The sequence below is a fragment of the Schistocerca gregaria genome, chromosome 5 (genome assembly GCF_023897955.1).
Source record: "Schistocerca gregaria isolate iqSchGreg1 chromosome 5, iqSchGreg1.2, whole genome shotgun sequence".
Taxonomy (NCBI): Eukaryota; Metazoa; Arthropoda; class Insecta; order Orthoptera; family Acrididae; genus Schistocerca; species Schistocerca gregaria.
The window spans coordinates 275,044,550-275,062,850 of NC_064924.1; the positions used below are offsets into that span (position 1 = coordinate 275,044,550).

At 38.3% G+C, this 18,301-nt stretch overlaps 2 protein-coding genes across 7 annotated transcripts in view; one reads left to right on the forward strand and one right to left on the reverse strand.

Annotated features, from left to right (window-relative positions):
- LOC126272593 (carnitine O-acetyltransferase-like) overlaps positions 1-14,311 on the reverse strand; it is a 98,869-nt gene extending 84,558 nt beyond the window's left edge. The window contains exons 1-2 of one of the 4 annotated variants that reach the window (XM_049975525.1): positions 14,227-14,311; positions 4,618-4,679 (exon numbers count right to left, since the gene is read on the reverse strand). In XM_049975525.1, coding sequence (XP_049831482.1) covers positions 4,618-4,659 — 42 coding nt within the window. In that variant the 5' untranslated portion in view covers positions 4,660-4,679; positions 14,227-14,311. Of the gene's footprint in view, positions 1-4,617; positions 4,680-11,011; positions 11,153-14,000; positions 14,089-14,183 lie in introns of those variants that run through there. The other 3 variants (XM_049975523.1, XM_049975524.1, XM_049975526.1) reach the window with 3 other exon arrangements.
- The window catches only part of LOC126272594 (peroxiredoxin-6), a 51,337-nt gene continuing 47,244 nt past the window's right edge, over positions 14,209-18,301 (forward strand). Inside the window, exons 1-3 of one of the 3 annotated variants that reach the window (XM_049975528.1) lie at positions 14,209-14,321; positions 14,590-14,818; positions 14,905-15,061. In XM_049975528.1, the coding sequence (XP_049831485.1) occupies positions 14,733-14,818; positions 14,905-15,061 (243 nt within the window). In that variant the 5' untranslated portion in view covers positions 14,209-14,321; positions 14,590-14,732. Of the gene's footprint in view, positions 14,377-14,589; positions 14,819-14,904; positions 15,062-18,301 lie in introns of all 3 variants that reach the window. The other 2 variants (XM_049975529.1, XM_049975530.1) reach the window with 2 other exon arrangements.

Consider the following 18,301-nt stretch of genomic DNA (forward strand, 5'->3'; position numbering starts at 1 on the left):
ATGCACTGCTCCTTTTGTCCAAGCTCATGTTGACATGTCAATAGGTGCACTGCGATTGGTCAGGTGAGAGAGACTATGAATGATGATGATACATCACGGCACCTGGTGGCCATAGTTGGAACTGGATGGTGGCACTGTGATTGGTATTCGTACAGCAATTAGCTTCCATGTTATGATGTGTTAAGCAGGGAAAGTTTGATTGTTTTATATCAGCTGCATGTTTATTACAAACAGAGTAATATTCATTGGAAATGAAACCACAAATCAAATTTCCTTCGATGTCAAATACCTTCGACAACTTAGACAATCTGTTTCATTTAAATGGCTAAAATTAAATCTGGCAAAAAACACAATCAATACAGTTTAAAGGACTTAATGTCTGTTGGCTTTTGTCTCTGCTTCTTTGGCTGATGTTTGTTTTAACTATTTTCCTGATGCTTCACCAACACCAATGCCTTAAGGAGTGTGAATTTTTGACAATGACAGCCTCTCATGCAGTCAAACTGTAATTTTTTATGTACTTATTTATTTGTTCAACATTGGCTGAAGAACCCAAGACAGAAGTCAGCTGACAATCATCAATGCGGCTGGGCAAGCCTCAACAATTTTGTACAGTATAAAGAGTGTTAATACAAACAGTGCAATTAGTACAAAAGTGTAAAAAGTTGTTCCAAATACATTACATCTAAAATTACTAGCACAGTTATATCTCACACCTAAGAATAGTTTCTGACAGTGGGAAGAAATAAAAAATGAAAATCATAGTCTTGAGTTACATTTTAGGTACAAAATAAATTAAAAGTCTCGTGCTGCTCGTGGCAATACTGCCAAACTAGTGTGAGCTTAGTGAAATTGACAATGTTTTTTGTAAGACATTGTGTCTTCCAAAATGTAATTCTCCTTTTAAATGCACTCACTTTCTCCTTGAAATCGGAATCGAGTTGCTTCTTGCCTCGTAATGTCTGCAGTCAACTCATTTTAAAATGTAAGTTCTGTAATCCACTCTGGATCTTTTAACTTTCGTACTTTATTTCCTTTTCCCCATCAGAATTAAACAATAGCAGGTATTAAATTGAAAAACTGTTCCTTAACGTAACAAACATTACTGTACAGTAATACATAAAGATTCAATACTCTTCTTCAGTTCCATCAAAAACTATTGCAACTGACAATGTAATAATGTTTATGATGACATAATTTATTATTCACACCTGCAATTCTATTGTATGTTTCATACCAGCAAATTTAGCACAAAGTACAGGATAATTAACCCCATAAAAATTGTGTATGTCAATTACTGTAATTTTTGGCTCTTTCATTGTCAACAAAATCTTTAAATTCTTGCTGTGTGGTGGTGTAAAGCAGACTCATTGCAAATTTGTGATATCCATGTATTATATGACTACATAAGAGGTACTGAGAATTCTTAACTTTCTCCTCTTTGATTCCCATTCATTTTTTAAGGATTGCGAAGTTAAGTTGCTAAACTGTCTCCTTTTGTAGAACTGAAAAGAGTCACACCGGCCAAAAAATGCTGAAAGAAAGTGTCACATTGCACTGCTAAACAATATGTTGTGTTATATTGAGCAGTTCAAAGAAGGACCTAGTAAGGCCAAGATGCACCAAGTATCGCTGAGACAGGCCAATCCTCAGACCACAAGAATGCAGCGCATTGTGCAGGAGTGCAGTTTTGCACACCGTGGCTGACCTCACTCCATAGCACAAAATTCCAGTTACGTAACAGTCATTTTCAAATGTGAACAAGGAGCCCAAAGATAAGCCAAAAACTTAACTCTCAACAAGAAACCAGAGACTGGCCCAAAGTCAAAGTCATTGTGCTTTAAGACCGTCACATTTTGGTTGACTTACTGATGGAGAAGGTAAATGTTAGTCATGTGTCAGTATTAGACACAATTCCCAAGCTTTCAAGAATATCTACATACTTCAAAGGGAGAGGGGAATTACACCACTGTAGTAATCGGAGCACTACTGAGTCAGTTTTCATGCTCGCAATTGAAAACAACATTAATTATCAATTACCACAACTGTAAGTGCACTAACTGCTGCAGAAAAACTAATTAAGGCCCTTAAATAATCACAATCCTTTCATTAATGAGCAATTCTTCCAGCCATGTATGTTTGAAATTGTTTCCTTTTCTTGTAACATTACAGAATCCAAAAAAAGGTTCAAATTTGGGTAATGGAGTTTGTGACTGTGATGATGTAAGTTCAGAATGTTCTACTTCCTATGTCTTAGATGTCCTGATAAAGTCCAGTAGTAGCACAAATACTAATTACAGAAGAAATAGAAGCAAAATTTAAGCAAATTTTTATCATACATTTCAAGGAAGGAGCACAACTAAACTAACACATGTATGATGCCTCTCTCCAATTGTGCATGATTCTGTCCGGACAGTGGCTGACTGCTGCACATCAAAATAAACTGGTGATTGGATAAATCCATCAACGTTTCCATATTTATTTTGTGACTTTACTAAACACAATGAAGGAGATATCTCAGTCACAGGAGAAGCAGATGGTTTTCTATTTTGTCAGTGTTCAGATCTGTTACTGATGTTATTCAAGCTTCAGAATATTACTTGCTGCCCCTTGAGAAGCGTCTCATTCAAAAGAATATTTCTTCTAAAATGATCTCTCCCTTGCCATTTTTTCTAGTCCTTTTCAAGCTTGATACGTATCTTCACCAACAGTATTTGCCTTACTGAAAATAAGAGAGCAACTGTAACTGAGGTCTTAAATGAACAATGGAAAATCCAGGGTGGAATAATGACAGTGTTATGAAAAGGATAGTTGCTACTCACCATATAGAGGAGATGCTGAGCAGCAGACAGGCACAACACGAAGACTGTCAGCAAGTAAGCTTTCGGCCAAAAAGGCCTCCATGACACACACACACACACACACACACACACACACACACAGTCTCTGGTTGTGAGCAACAACTTATGATGGGAGAGGCAACTGTGTCGTGGCTGTAACGATGAGGACTAGTCATTGCCCTTCCCTATTCCTATTCCAGAGCTACACAGCCCTCTATTCTATTAGCACACCTGCATTTGTTTTACTTCTCTCCTTCTCAGCTGCCTCCTCCCCCCTCCCCCCCCCCCCCCCCCCAACCTCCACCTAACTGCCAGATTGCACCTAGCTGCCCTACCATCTCCCTACCACATCCCTGTATGCTCCCACAAGCAGCACTTTAATGTCACCCACCTGTACTCTGCTATCTCTACCCAGTATTCTACTCACCTGCAACATCTGGTTGCTTCTCCCATCATGTGCCGCTGCTCACAGTCTGGCCTTGGCAGCCGGAGACTGTGGGCACGCATGTGTATGGAAGTGGGTGTGACAAACATTTTTTTATTTTGTGTTTGAAGTTAATTGTATTTTCTATTAAATTCCTTGTATCACTGAGAAATTAGTGTATGATATTTACAGCTGCATACATCAGTCCTTGCTGTGTTGCCATTAGGGTGATTACGGGGTAGTATGTTGTTATACTGATGAATATTATTGCTAGTTTCAATACTGACATTGACCATTGGCAACAAGCTCCACTAAGGTACAGTGTTGTCACAAAAAACCATAACTATGTCCTGATTTTTACTCACTTGTCTTAGAAATTCTCTATATTATTTTGAAAATGTCCTGATTTTGCTTCTAACATATTATAGGAACCCTACTCTCTTGCAATACTGCATACCCTACCATGGAACCTAGCTAGATATATTCCACAATATACTAGTAAGTCTGATCATAATGTTCTAACTTATCAGTGTGTAGCCTCTGTTAATATATCAGTACATTTTTGTCTGGATTGGCAGTGTTTTAATTTTTTGGCACTTCTAAACTGACACACAGTTGTCTTAAAACCTGTTCGAACTCCATATTGTTCCTCATGCTGCTGATAGAAATTTGCCTGGGACTAAAATACACCAAAAAATCTGAAAAGTCAAATTTCTAAAAAGGCAGGATACAAGAAATCAGGTTACTTGCAAAGCTGTTATCCTAATTCATTATTTATATCAAATATATAGTCATGCATACACAAATCCCTTTCCAGAGTTCTGTAACAAACTCTTGTACAGATGTGGATAACAATAAATTTGTCATTTGTTTAAATTTTTGCATCATTATAAAAATACAAAACAACTTTATAATTTTGAAAGAGCCTACACCAGATCATTTATTCCCTATTCCAAAACAAAAATTTAACCATTGCTGGCATTAGTAATGTCAGGTTCTTCTTTCAAACTCTTCTAGCAGCTTCCTCACAAATGCATTAGCTGCTTCTTGTTCCATTCATGAGTGTTTGTTTACACCTGCTACTGCTGCCTTGTGTACCTCTTACTTATAATATGTGCAGCTCATTGTGTTCTTGTAAGTGCTTTCTTGTTACTTTTCCTTTCTTGTTTACTATCTCTTACTTACGCACACTTGTTTCTGTGTGGATCTTTCTACATTCACTTTTATGCACTACCAATAACATAATGTTTTTGCTTGGAAATGTTTTAAGTTCGACCATCAAAGAGCAAAGACTTCAAATTAATGTAATTGACACCAAGATTAAAAGTTTTTCATAGGCAAAGAAATAATTACCATGTTGTTCATTGCATTCATATTCTGAAGAATTTTCAGCATCCTTTAGCAGCTCTGTGAACCTGCAACAGATATTTTGAAACATGATGAGAAATTTAAAAGTACTGTTATTCTTCAATTATGTTATACAAACAACTTAAATTTTTTTCTTGTCTACTGAATGGAAACAGGAGAGAGAATTGTGGGCCAGTATTTACCTTCCAGAAACAAAATATTTAGCACTCCTGATAGACATATAAAAAAGTAAAAGTGATAACATTATGATTTTCTAATACAGGGGTATGAGTGACCTGCCCTTCATTTTTAACCTTCTTAAGCCTGTCTTTCTCTCCTCCTTGAGGAAGCAACTAAGCGATCTGAATGCTAGTATAGTGCTGTCACTTATTTTTTGTATATCTTAAGGCAGTACTACGTATTTCATCTGATAAGGTAAGTATTGCCAGTAAATTTGTCTCAATTTACAAGTTTTCTCAACTGAATTTTCCTTTTGATATGAATGACTATGTCAATTTTCTTATGTCTAAAGATGATAAAGCGCCTTGTTTTCAAGATCAAAATTTGCATTTCTAACATGAAAGTCCTCCAGCAAGATAGTTAAACTCACCTCCAGACAGACCGTGCCTTGTGGAAAAAGATTGCACCTATGCAGTCGGAATCAGGGATTAATGCAAACCTGGTTTGTCAGTACCATTCCAATAGTGGAAAGTGTTATTCATTATTAAAAGAGTTGAATGTTGCATCAGCAGGAAACTTACTTCAATGAAGTGTACAGATTTTGTGGGCAACAGATCAAACACTTATGAAAATACATGGCACATGGACAACACACAATGTCATTGCTGCCCAGAGTAAAATGACGCTAATAGCCTGAAGACTGCTACGTAGAGCACTGTGAGAAGGGCAGAGCAGTTGCAAACCAGTAGCACACTACACCTGCTGTAACATGTGGACACATGATATATAGTGCTTACACAGTGATCATTACAAATATTTCGAAGAAGGCAGCAATATCTCTTGGCAGCAGGTATGCTATCAATGGCTGTGATGTGAAGTTTGTGATTGATATACTGCTTTCCGCCATTTATTTACACACTACTTTATTTTTTAAAGATTGTATTGGTAGACCGAACTGTAGTGTAGCTCGAGATCTAGGTTAGGTTGAAAGGTAGCAATCTGGTAGAGAGTTAGTGATGACATTCCTTGTATCCCAACAAAAAGATACATTTTTAAATGAAGGGTGTGGAGTAACAACCACTGAGGTCTAGGCTAGATTGGAATGTGATAGTTTGATACAATGTCGTCCAACTTAATAACAAGAATATCCTCTCTTAAGTTTCCTTGGAAAGACTAATGGTGTGCTTTTGGGTATTTGTCTGAGTTGTTGATTCTATGTTTTGGACAAAATTTTGACAAAAAATGGACTCAACAGCTTGGCTTCCGAAAGCATGCCATTGCAGAGCACCCTCACCAAAACCTCCATATTCCTGCGGTGGCCTCAATGCTTTGGCAGTTAAAATGTACATGATTATATAATGTCATAATCGTTATATTGGTTACATAGTGCTCACAAATAGCTGCTTTGTGGACAGTGTCCGATTGAAACTGATGAGTTATATGGTGTCTTTCAGCACTTTGTTGTCAACCACAACCTAATGGAATATTGCATATTGTGTGCATAATGGTTTCTTTACTTCCAAGCAAACAGTGTTGCATAATAGGGGGGAGGGGGCGCTTAATCAGTCTGTCACTGTACTCTAGAATCGCCAACAAAGCTCAACTCTCAAGATACTTAAAGAACGGATGTTTCTCTAACTGTCTCCCATACTTAGTCCCATTTTGAGCTCTATGCTATTGTACAGTGGTAATATTCTTCAGTTAACTATAGGTCATGTGAGTATTCAACCTGCACCAGGCTTTCGCCCATCAAAAACATATGGGCAGAGGCGAAACTTGGTGTGAAGACAGACTTGGACTCTGTGTTATGTACTTATCATTATCTTTGAAATGATATAAGGCTATCTGGGAAATACTGGAAGAAATGAAAAATTGTTGCCCATTTCATTATGGTCAGTTTAGTGAAATGCCTTTTATGACATACATTGTGAAGAAAGCAAATGCTGTGTTCTTTTGATGACTAAAAATATTCTAATAATAATACTGATCTCTTTGAACTATTACTATATGTAACGGAAACAAGTGCAGTAACACAAAGTGGGATTCAAACAAAATATTGTCACTGTGCAGCTGCTTTCTAGCATGTCTACTAACTTGTTGATCTAGCAAGACTTTTGATGGCCATTTCAGCACCCAGAAATTTGTTTAATTATTTATCCAATCCTTAACTGCATGGTATGTAGCTCTGTCTGATATAAACCAGCATGCCCAAAAGTAGCGTATAGTAAATAATCCTCTTCTTGCACATGCAGGTAGCTGTCTGCTTTGAAATATACCAAAGTATTTGAGTAAATATAAAGCTACCAATAAGAGATAAATAGCATTTATTTACATGTTGATTGAAATAACTTTGTGACTGACATTTCAACAATTAAATTGGTAGGAGCCAGCTACAACTGTTCAGAAGAAACGATGAGATACGTCCCCACCGAAGACAAAGACACAGAGGGGCTCATATCCTATCTATTGCTTTAGAGAAGAAGCTTTCCCTGCAGCCTGTGTCTGTAACTGAAAAGTGTGTGTGTGTGTGTGTGTGTGTGTGTGTGTGTGTGTGTGTAATTGCACACTTTCATCACAGTGTCATTTTGTCCAGGTAGCATCAGAGAAGTAACTGTTACCAAAGGGACATTTGTCGATACAATGGTTAATATAGCAAAATATACTTGACTTGCACATCTACTACCTCACTCATGCTAAACAATGTAGTTCTTGTTGCTGCTTCGCTTCAGTATGATATTGTAGGACTACAGAGGTTGGAATGCGAGTGCTAAAGTAAACATGCTGTTTCAATGAATCTTCCAAATTTTACTGAGTGACTGCTTGTGAGAATCAACAGTGGAGGCAGCAAGCAAAGAAGTTAGAGAAGTAGGTTATTCGCTCCTCCAGCCAGCACTTTTACTGCTCCAATACTTCAGTTGGTACACTACATTGTGGAAATGAAAAAGAATTCAAGATTGAGCCTTCTATGACTAATTGATAGTTTTGAGAGAGTTGTTAGTCATTGTGCCAATACACGGTGACACTCCATTCACCTATGTTGAATGTTGTGTTGCCAAACGTAATACTTGCCTTTGGTTATTGACTACATTATTCACACTTACTTTGTTTTAAGACCATTGGGAGCATGCTTGCCTTATGCATTAGCAAACTTCGACACATGCCAAAGCATGGAAAGTCTTGAGTTTCTTTGTTAATCACTATCAACGTTATCACTAGAACAGCGAAAATGGTCAAAAAGACAACCTTTCTAGTTTTATTTCCATGATAAATTCAATTTTTTACATTTTTCTACCAAACTTCATTACTTTTATTGATTTAAGCGCACTAAGGAGCACTTATAACTGGTTCTTCTTTGAGGCTCTCTTCCGTTCTCGATATCTCTTAAGCCCTGCTGATAATTTCTCCTTCCTCTCCTGTGAAAGGGGGCTTCCGACATTTAGGGACTCTAGGTGGTGGGGTCCAAGACGCTAGCATAGCAAAAAATTTCAAACATCATCTACCTGAAAATCAGAGAGCTCAGCTGAATCCAAGGCCTTTAGTACTTCATTAAGCCACAGGCTTCCCATCTTGTAGCTTTTAACCAATGAAGCGATCTTCTTGGTAAACCCATTATTTTTCATTCGTTGTAAGTGCACATATAACTTGAGCCTCCTATGTCATATACTGGTCTTTGTTGATTCTGACTGTTGATACAGGTCAGAATTACACTTCAATCGGAAGGATCTATCTGGGAGCAATCTCGGGCAGTGAATTTTCCGTGAATATGTCTTTCGGCTTTCTCCATGTCAGCCATCAGCCTTTTCTGTTCATCAAGAGAATCTCTGCGGTGTACGGAAAATGTGGTCTGATGCAGTTCTGTAATTGCAGATCTTAGCATTCTTCAAAATGCACTTCTTGTTGTACAGATTGTGTGGTAGATGGTATGCTGCGATGAGTTGTTATGCCTTTCTAAGATGGAGGTGATGTGTCTACCTTTCAGGTGGACCAAAGGCTTTCAGCCTTCACCCCTAGTAAATTCCTTTAGTGGTTCACACGCGATGACAAGCAACAATGCAGATGTCACTACCCCAGGGAGCATCCAATCTCTAGTCACCAACGGTGGTGCATTCAGGCCTTCGGATACTGAGGAGCCTGACCTCATTGTGTGAAGAAGATTGGATTTCCCTAAAACCAAACTTTGTGATTTTTCATCAATTCTACCTTTGACAAATGAAGTACAATTCACTTTATCTGTGCAATTTCATGGAAATTTCCTGAAGTATATCAAGAACAGCTAGAGTATCAATTGACACCTGAAGCAACTTCTTTTTAGAATATTGTTGTTCCTATAATTACAAAGGTAACGGTGTTATATTTTGCTTTGGTCAACAACCGCTGCCTCACATGATCTCTCTCTCTCTCTCTCTCTCTCTCTCTCTCTCTCTCTCTCTCTCTCTCTCTCACACACACACACACACACACACACACACACACACACACACACACACACACACACACACTTTTTTGCCTTCATTAGCAGTCTACCACCATTATAGATATGGTCTCTGCTGTACTCAAGTTTTGGAAAACTGATTTGTATTTAACTTGCAGCCAAATGTCCTTCCTGCAGCCACAGTTGTCATTCACCTAAGGGAAGAAGACGAATGTTCCGCCTGTCTAAACTTTGTTACACGTGTGGTTATACTTGTGTAGTGTGTTGCCTGAAGCAGAAAGCGGGACCAGTTCAGCATTTGCCTAAATGAGTGTGGGAAATCAGCTAAAAACACTCAAGCCGAATGCTGCACCTGCTGTGGTAGTTAATCCAAAACACAGATTCGTTCTATTAATTTGAACCCAACAATTACGTTTGTTATTGTCACTGTTGCATTTCGAAATCTTTTCTGTCATCTTACTTTCTCTTTCTGTTTTTGCAAGTAGTTTCACTTTGTATTCACCTTCTCCTTTTTACCGTAATCTACCATACAATTTTATCCCGCCTATATCTACTCAATAATACGTAACCCACTTCCAAACCATAATAAAAAAATTTGTTTCCGCTTTCAACACTACCGCTGCTATAAAATCCACCGTTTCCAGTTCACAAACAGTTCCTTTCACCTATTAAACAACCATTTCGGCTAGTTCTAACAACTTTCGCTTTATTTCCATTTCCGTTTTTCCCACATCACTGATCATTTTTAGACGCTTCCCACAGGTTTTAATGTCATTACTTTTTCGTCAGACAATTGTTAGCCTCATTTTCATAATCTTCCACCACAAAACCACTCCTTTTAATACATTTACATGCAGTTTTTTTCGAAATTTTCCCAAATTTCTCCATCCTTCAACGGGTTTTGGCGGCAACACAACCACCTAACCTTTGTTATTTACCAACCCAAGTTCACCACAGGAAAAGCGAGTGTATACCTGTCCTTTTTTCCCACTAAGGTAAGTCTTTCCGCTCCCGGGATTGGAATGACTCCTTACCCTCTCCCTTAAAACCCACATCCTTTTGTCTTTCCCTAAAACCCACATCCTTTTGTCTTTCCCTCTCCTTCCCTCTTTCCTGATGAAGCAACCATTGGTTGCGAAAGCTTGAATTATGTGTGTGTGTCTATCAACATGCCAGTGCTTTTGTTTGCTAAGTTTCATCATGTTCAGAAATAAACAACACTGCTTAGACTGTATCACTGAAGGCAATGCCTGGTATTATAAATCTCAAAAATGATTTTTATACTATAAATGTTTTTTTAATTACCTTTTTTATTACCTTTGATTGCATTCTGGAGGGGGGGGGGGCAATTTTATTAGGATATGATGACAAGACACATATTCCACAAACGTTTAAGAGCCCTCTGCTTTGAAGAGAAGTCATCCCAGATGTTTGCTCTTATTTCTGAAATATGGAGCAATTTCACAAGCAAATCTGTCTCTGCTGTTAGCTCTCTGGTGAAAATATTACAACTGATGAGCATTTACTTAGCTACTTCCAAGTAAAGCAAGGTGCAGTTTTACCCAGTTTACATACAACAAATCTGAGAAACACAGACTAAAATTTTGGATAATTGTACAAGTGGCAGTACATTTGCAATGCCTTCCCATACATTTGTGAGGAGGAACCAGCAAACCAGCCACTGGCAGAGTACCACGAGAAGAAGAATAAGAATTTATTTATTCTCAGCATACTAAATTCTTAAGTAGCACTAAGCAAAGAAGGAACGAAGAAACCAGAACCTGTTACCTTCTATAGTGCCATAAAGTACAATAAGGATAGCACTGATCAATTGGTTTGTAAATATTCAACAAAGGTTGCTTGCAGGAGGCGGCCGATGCACATCTTTTATCACATCACAGACACAGCAGCAATAAATGTGTAGATCCCCTACAATCAAATAACCAAAAAGAGCCTCAAGAGGAAAGTGTTCACTTTTCAGACAGTAAATAAAAATCACAAATGGGAAATAACAAAGAACAGAATAGGAAAGAAGCAAATCAACTAAAGAAGTGGTTGTAGGCCACGACAAATAACACTAACAATAATACGCCCATAGGCCAATTTCAGTGTTTAGAAATATGAAATAAATTAAGAAATGTTAGCAACATTAGAAATAGCTCACATTTCTGGACAGATGCACAGTTTGTATCGAAAATTATAAGTTAATTAAAAGCGTTGGACCTATGGGTAAGGCTTGACTGCAACCTGTACACGATACAGAATTAAGTCATACTTAAACCATGTTTTAGATTTTTAATGCGTATTTCATTAGGGGTCAAATAACACCTTCCCGCTACCCTAGGGATTTTTACATTTGCCACTCTTCTAGTGTTCTTATACTAAATTTCACTGGTGAGTGTTTCACTGTTTGTTTATTACTAAACCTACTTACAAGATCATAAATCTGTTGAATTCAAAGTTTAGTACTGAGGGTGTCTGGGTCGGAGGGGGGGAGTTTGACAGTTTCACCAGCAACACTGCCTTCTGCTACTGCTTTGTGTCAATTACAAAGTTATTTCATTCAAGCCATATCATAATTGTGTAAACAACAGCTTTTTTTTCTCAAGGTAATTGTTTCCTTCTTGTGTACTAGGTTACATTTAACAGCCATAAGCACAATTAGTGTCAAGTACCAAAGAAAATATATATATAGTTACCGAAAGCGTTTACTGCAGTAATACTTTCAGAGAGCACAGGTACACAATAACTTCCCCATATCAGATAGCCACAGTTTTTAATTGAAAAATAATCAGATGTGATATCACATACTATACACTTGTATGACCTTGAACTACAGGACTTTGCTTCTTTCCAAGCAACAGTATCTAAAATGATACTGTCAAGTCATTGTTCTTGTACAAAACAAATCCTCAGAAGTATGAGCAAAGACTAAATTAATATTATGCCAATACTGTGAAACGTAGAATAATGCAGTTGATGACTTAAATAATTTAAGGGAATTTCAAATTTATAGCCACTTTGACTACATTTTTCAAATCAGCTATATAAGAGATAACTGCTAAATGGACTTTTTAATGAAAGGTAGTTAAAAATCATGATTTTCTTATGTGCAACAAAGAAAGGTAGGGCTACAATTATGTTACCTTACAGCCAACAACGATAAAAAGAGACAGCAAAATTATAATGGAAAATGATAAGTTTAGATTATACATTTGTGGAATAAAATGAGAGGATGACAAAACATATGAAAGAACTGAGGAAGTGGAAGAAGGGCTGTTATTGGGAAAAGAAGACCTTTCTCATACTGAGTATAGCTCTCAAAGTATGAAAAACCAGATGCCTGAAACACACAACACTGTACTAACAAACAACCCACAAAAACTGGCAAGAACTTCAGCACTCGTCACAGGCAATTTACTGTGCTCCAGAATACTATGGGCATGAATTACATGTCTGCATTTACATATTAATTAGGATGAGAAATTCAAAGCTTGCTTGGCTTTTGTTATTCAAATACAAATTTTAACAAGGTTCACAAATTACCGTACTTTCCTCGATCATCCTGTAAACAGCCTCTATACTCCACCTCTCACCCCCGACTACTCTATGTTCTATGCAGGTGTTTTTCTTAGCATGTCTTATTGCTTCACTCTCTTCCTCCACCCTATTGTGACATAGCTTTTCTGTCTCTACATTCCTATTCCCCTTATATCTTCTTTGAACTTTCAACTAGTGTTACACAACCATAAGGCTTCTTTTTCTAATATCTAATACAATTATAAAATGGTTCAAATGGCTGAGCACTATGAGACTTAACTTCTGAGGTCATCAGTCCCCTAGAACTTAGAACTAGTTACACCTAACTAACATAAGGACATCACACACATCTATGCCCGAAGCAGGATTTGGACCTGCAGTCACGCTGTTCCAGACTGCAGTCCCTAGAACAAATTATAGCGTTTTTGCATTATTAACATTTGTGTTCTCTCGTGAAACTCTTAAAACTCATTTTATCTTCAATTTGTTGGATAGTCAACACAAAGGAATATTCACGGGATTAATTAAGAAAGCTACTAACATTCTATCTATGGATCTTATCTAAAGTGTTTTCTTTTTTTTATTATGCTCAGTGTCAATTAAAATGAGTAAATTCTCCCTACTTTTTAACAGGGAGATTACATTTTTCTCATTTTTACATCAAGTCCATAATTTTAAATGTATGGTCCATGTCTACAACATTGAGTTTAACTGTAAACTACCAATCTACCACAGAGAATGTGTGTGTCTCCAACCTTTCCTGCCAATGAATTTATGATTCTGCTGAAATATGTGGTATTAGTTTTGGATATACAAACTGTCTCCATGCTTGAGGAAACCAGATGTATAGTAAGGGTTGTTTCGGAGAAACTGTGCAAGGATAATCTTTGTTTCAATTAAAAAGCTCTAAAAAAAAAAAAAAAAAAAAAAAAAAACTTTAGGCCTACAATTTGTTTATCCCATAATTCCATCATTTGGACAACATCCTATTGTTGAATGAAACAACTGTGTACATTCATTCAGGTGTTGTAATAATCGTAATTTTGTGTTATATTACAGGTATGAAAGCAGAAAGAAAACAAAAACCACTACGTTATAAGGAACTATCTGGCAGTTCACGCGAAAAGCACGTAGGAACTCCATCGGAACACTCCATGACATATGTCACAGTTTGCAACAAACCATATTTTTACGGTTCACTACGAAAATAATATATGATTACTATAAATATTCATACTTCAACAATTCTGTGATAGTAATTGTATCCATGCATATATATTCGCAATTTTAAACGTAGCATATGTTACACATGAGTTGGTACTCCGCATAACTTTCCAAACCGGTGTTCTTTCTACTGACTACTGTATATTAATATCCGTAACTTTTAAATTTAAAGAATCGTTATTTTCTAAATACGTACAAACGCAACTCTCAAGCTATAGGGCAAAAGTGTCACAACTGACCTGTGCCCCCTTCACATATTTAATCCCATCGTACTGTACGTCAACATCTGCGGTGTTTGTTTATTTCGGTAAACTGCAGACGCAGCACAGCGAAAGTTCGTAGCAAAAGTATTAAGATTTGATTTTCCTCTACTCGCTATAATGCACTAGGCATGTGTTTGATACGAATTAATTTAATGCAAATATTTCGAATATTTTGAAATGTATTTTTTACTGTAGTGGATTACATCTAAATCTAATTGTGTAATATTTCCTCTCGGTTTTCATTTTTATCACGTTACGTTTACAATAACTAGGATTTAATTGATAGTTACGGAGTAATCTATGTCAAACTCATTAATTTTTATCTTATTTTATTCGTAGGAACAGAATGCGAAAACAAGTACTCTTTGACCACGTAAACACAAGAAAATACTAATATCTGCGAGACTCCGTGTATTGTGAAAGGCGGAAATTAGAAGTGAGATTTGGTGTTATCAGTAGTTATTCAGTGAGACCTCTCAAAAATGGTGAATTTGGGCGACGAATTTCCTAACTTTAAAGTCAATACCACAATTGGAACTATCCAGTTCCATGATTGGCTTGGAGATTCGTAAGTAACTATGTAGTATAACGAAGTTATAGCGAAACATTGTTGTTATTGTGTAATTACCGTGCCGGTACTGTTTTCTGTTGCAGATGGGGTGTTCTATTTTCCCATCCGGCCGATTTCACTCCTGTATGCACTACGGAATTAGCTCGCGTGGCTAATCTTATGCCGGAATTCGAAAAGAGAAACGTGAAAGTAATAGCACTGTCGTGTGATTCTGTAGAGTCACATTCCAAATGGATTGAAGTAAGTATTATTTTGACAATAACATTGGTTGAAAGGTGTAAAGATAGAGGGAAAGTGCGCAGTTCCTTTTGCAGAAATAATGAAATACTGTAATTAGTGAGTACCGGTACATTGTTGGTACGATTGTTGGCGGCCGCAGTTGCTTCTTTGTCTGCGACAACTTCCTGTAATTTTTTGGAACCAGCCTTATCCTGTGATATCAAACTCTCGCGCAATTTTGAAATTGAACGGTTTCGTAGTACAGTCACTCTGAGGGTATAATCTTTGCGAAGCATTGTTAGTACATGTAGGAGGTTACTTCCCGTTGTACTATACAGCGGCTCCTTCAGCATATGGAGCGCGAGGAAAATGTTGCGCCACAGTGGTGGTGATAGTCCCATTGGTAATCAGAAGCCCCTGCCGACTCGTAAAAAAAATTACATCCTGCTTCATTTCTATCCACAGACCTGTGTGTTGCTTTACAATCATTGTGCAGCAGTCACCATTTCCTTAGGTATTCTTTTCAGGACTGTGCTCTGCCAAGTTCCACCCACAATGACCTGTTCTTTTAGGTACTTGACCATCCAGAGCTTGGACAACTACATCCCCATTCCATAACTCAAGGTATAATGTTTTTCTTACAATTTGGCTCCACATCCTCATTATGTATATTACTGAACATAATTTTGCAGATGACTTGGCTCTTGTAGTGTCTTCAGAGAACCTACAATATATCCAAGAAATGCAGCACAGACATCAACCCCGAAAAAACTAAAATTTTGGTTCCTTGTAGTAAATACAAAGCATGAAGTAAGATTTCTTTGAAAAAAATAGCAAACAATGAAAATTCACTTTTAGGCAACAAACAATTCACACTGGAAAATAGGACCTGCCTGAAAAAGAAATCGGGTGCACAGAAACAATGGGATTCATTAATAATGTAATGATAGTTCTGTATTCCAGAAGTGCATCAGATTACGCCTTTAGAAGACCTCCGCTGTACTATGGCAGCGAAGCCTGAACACTGCAGGCACTGGATGCAAAAATGCTAAAAAAACAGTGAAATTAAATTCTTGATATGAACAGCTGGTTACAGCAAATGGGAACAAGATAGGAATGAAGATGTATTGAAGGAACTTAAAGTAGAATTCATCATGCATTATATTCAAATCTACAAGAAGAGAGAGAGAGAGAGAGAGAGAGAGAGAGAGAGAGAGAGAGAGAGAGAGAGAAATCAATTACAGTGAATGAGCTCAGAGAGGATCCCAAAATCCTTGCTACACTATCACCCGCAGGGTGGACTATCTCTTGGTCGATCAATAAAATGATGGCAGGAGAACTTTTCAGTGAAAGCTAAACAGGCCATGAGGCTTATTGTGGAGAAATACTAAACAGGTAAATCTTTCTAATGCTTGCTGCCCTTTGTACACTCGTACCACATTCGCTGTGGGGGACAGGTGTATTTGTTGCCTTAGATCCAATACATTTGGGTCATTCCATATCAAGTGGCTTAAGGGTGCCCCCTCGACTATCTCTAATATCAATGAAATTTTTACAAGATGTTCATATAGACCATGAAGCACTGCCAAAGTACAGCTTCATAAGTAGTACGGTGGGGCCAGTAGCCATTTTCTCGTAAAGGCTCGTTTTTTGACATTGCAACTGAAATGAATAAATGATCAACTTTGTTTTACCATTGTTCAGGATCTAAGGGACCTGCCGCACTGAAACTTTGTGATCCTGTTGAACTTTTTGGGTACAATATCTTAGCTGTAAAACAAAAGGTCAAACTATGGTAAATTGATCATAGTGTGCTATCAAAGTGGCTTATAAATCTTGTCGTACCAAATTTTGGCTATACTTTATTTCCTTGTAACTACTGAAAGAATAACTTTCTGAAGCTGATACTTTACTTATCTGCAACCTGTCAGCATGTCATAAAGCTCTGCAAGTGGCTATCAGATTACTCAAATAATAACTGAGTTATCTGATCTCATCTTGTGTGATCAGATGAAGTTTAGTGTCAACAGTGGAGTTTGGTAACATGCTTACCGGGGTTAGAATAGGCCCGAGGTATTCCTGCCTGTCGTACAAGGCGACTTAAAGGAGTTTCACATGTTTCGGCTTTTATGTGATGGTCCCATGTAGGGTTTAACCTCCACTCTTCATAATTTTCCCGAAGAGCGGCCAATTCTGGGAAGGGCACCTTAACAAGGTGCATCGTATCCATCGTGCATTGAGATCTTTACCCCACTTTCTCGTCGCATTACAGCCCTGCCCATTCTCCATCTCTTGCGTGAGGACACCTTCCTGTATGTGTTTTCCACCATGCACTATGCAGTGTCGATTTCTGCGTCGACAATGACCGTGGACTTCTTTGCGCCTGATATCCAGCATGGCAGCCAATCTGTTGTGGTTGGGCCGCCATGTACGATGTTGGTTGTAGCCCCCTGACCACACAGGGATCGCTTTGCTAATGCCTGCACTGTTAACTCCCCATGTATGGCAAGGGGTAGATGCCCACCCCCTGGGGCATCGGGACTCCCGGCAATGGCCATCCTGCCCGGTGGCCTTCACTGTGGCTGGGTGGCACCCGTGGGGAGGGCCCCTATTCGGTGGGTGGCGTCAGGATGGATGACGCGCGATGAAGTGTAGTCCATCATCTCTTGCTGGTGGTGAAACACCAGCAGTCTGAAAGCGATGGCAAGCTCAATTCAAGGCACAGCAGTATGACCCCAAATCGTTCCCCTCCCTGGCCTCACCATGGGAGGAACATCAGGCTAAGGATAGCAGCGGAACTTATTCACCCCGGTACCTTGTATGTTTGAGAGCTGGTGGGGAATCTCTCACAACAGTGTAACCTCAGTTCTTTGTTGAGCAATTAGAAGACAAGTTCGAGGAGGTGGAGTGCTTGTTCAAAATGAGATCTGGGTCAATCTTGATCAAAACAGCATTCTCTGCCCAGTCATGGGAGTTACTAACTTGTGACAACCTGGGGGATGTTTCTGTAAAACCACCACACCCCATAAGAGCTTAAATATGGTCCAGGGTATCCTATTTCACAGAGACCTTCTTTTGCAGTCAGACGATGATATGCGCAGCAATTTAGAGCGGCAAGATGTACATTTCGTCCGGTATGTCCAGCAGGGTCAGAAGGATAATCGGGTTGCCACCGGTGACTTCATCTGGCCTTTGAGGGTGATACATTGCCCGAGGTGGTCAGGGTGATGGTCTACCGGTGTGATGTAAAACCCTATATCC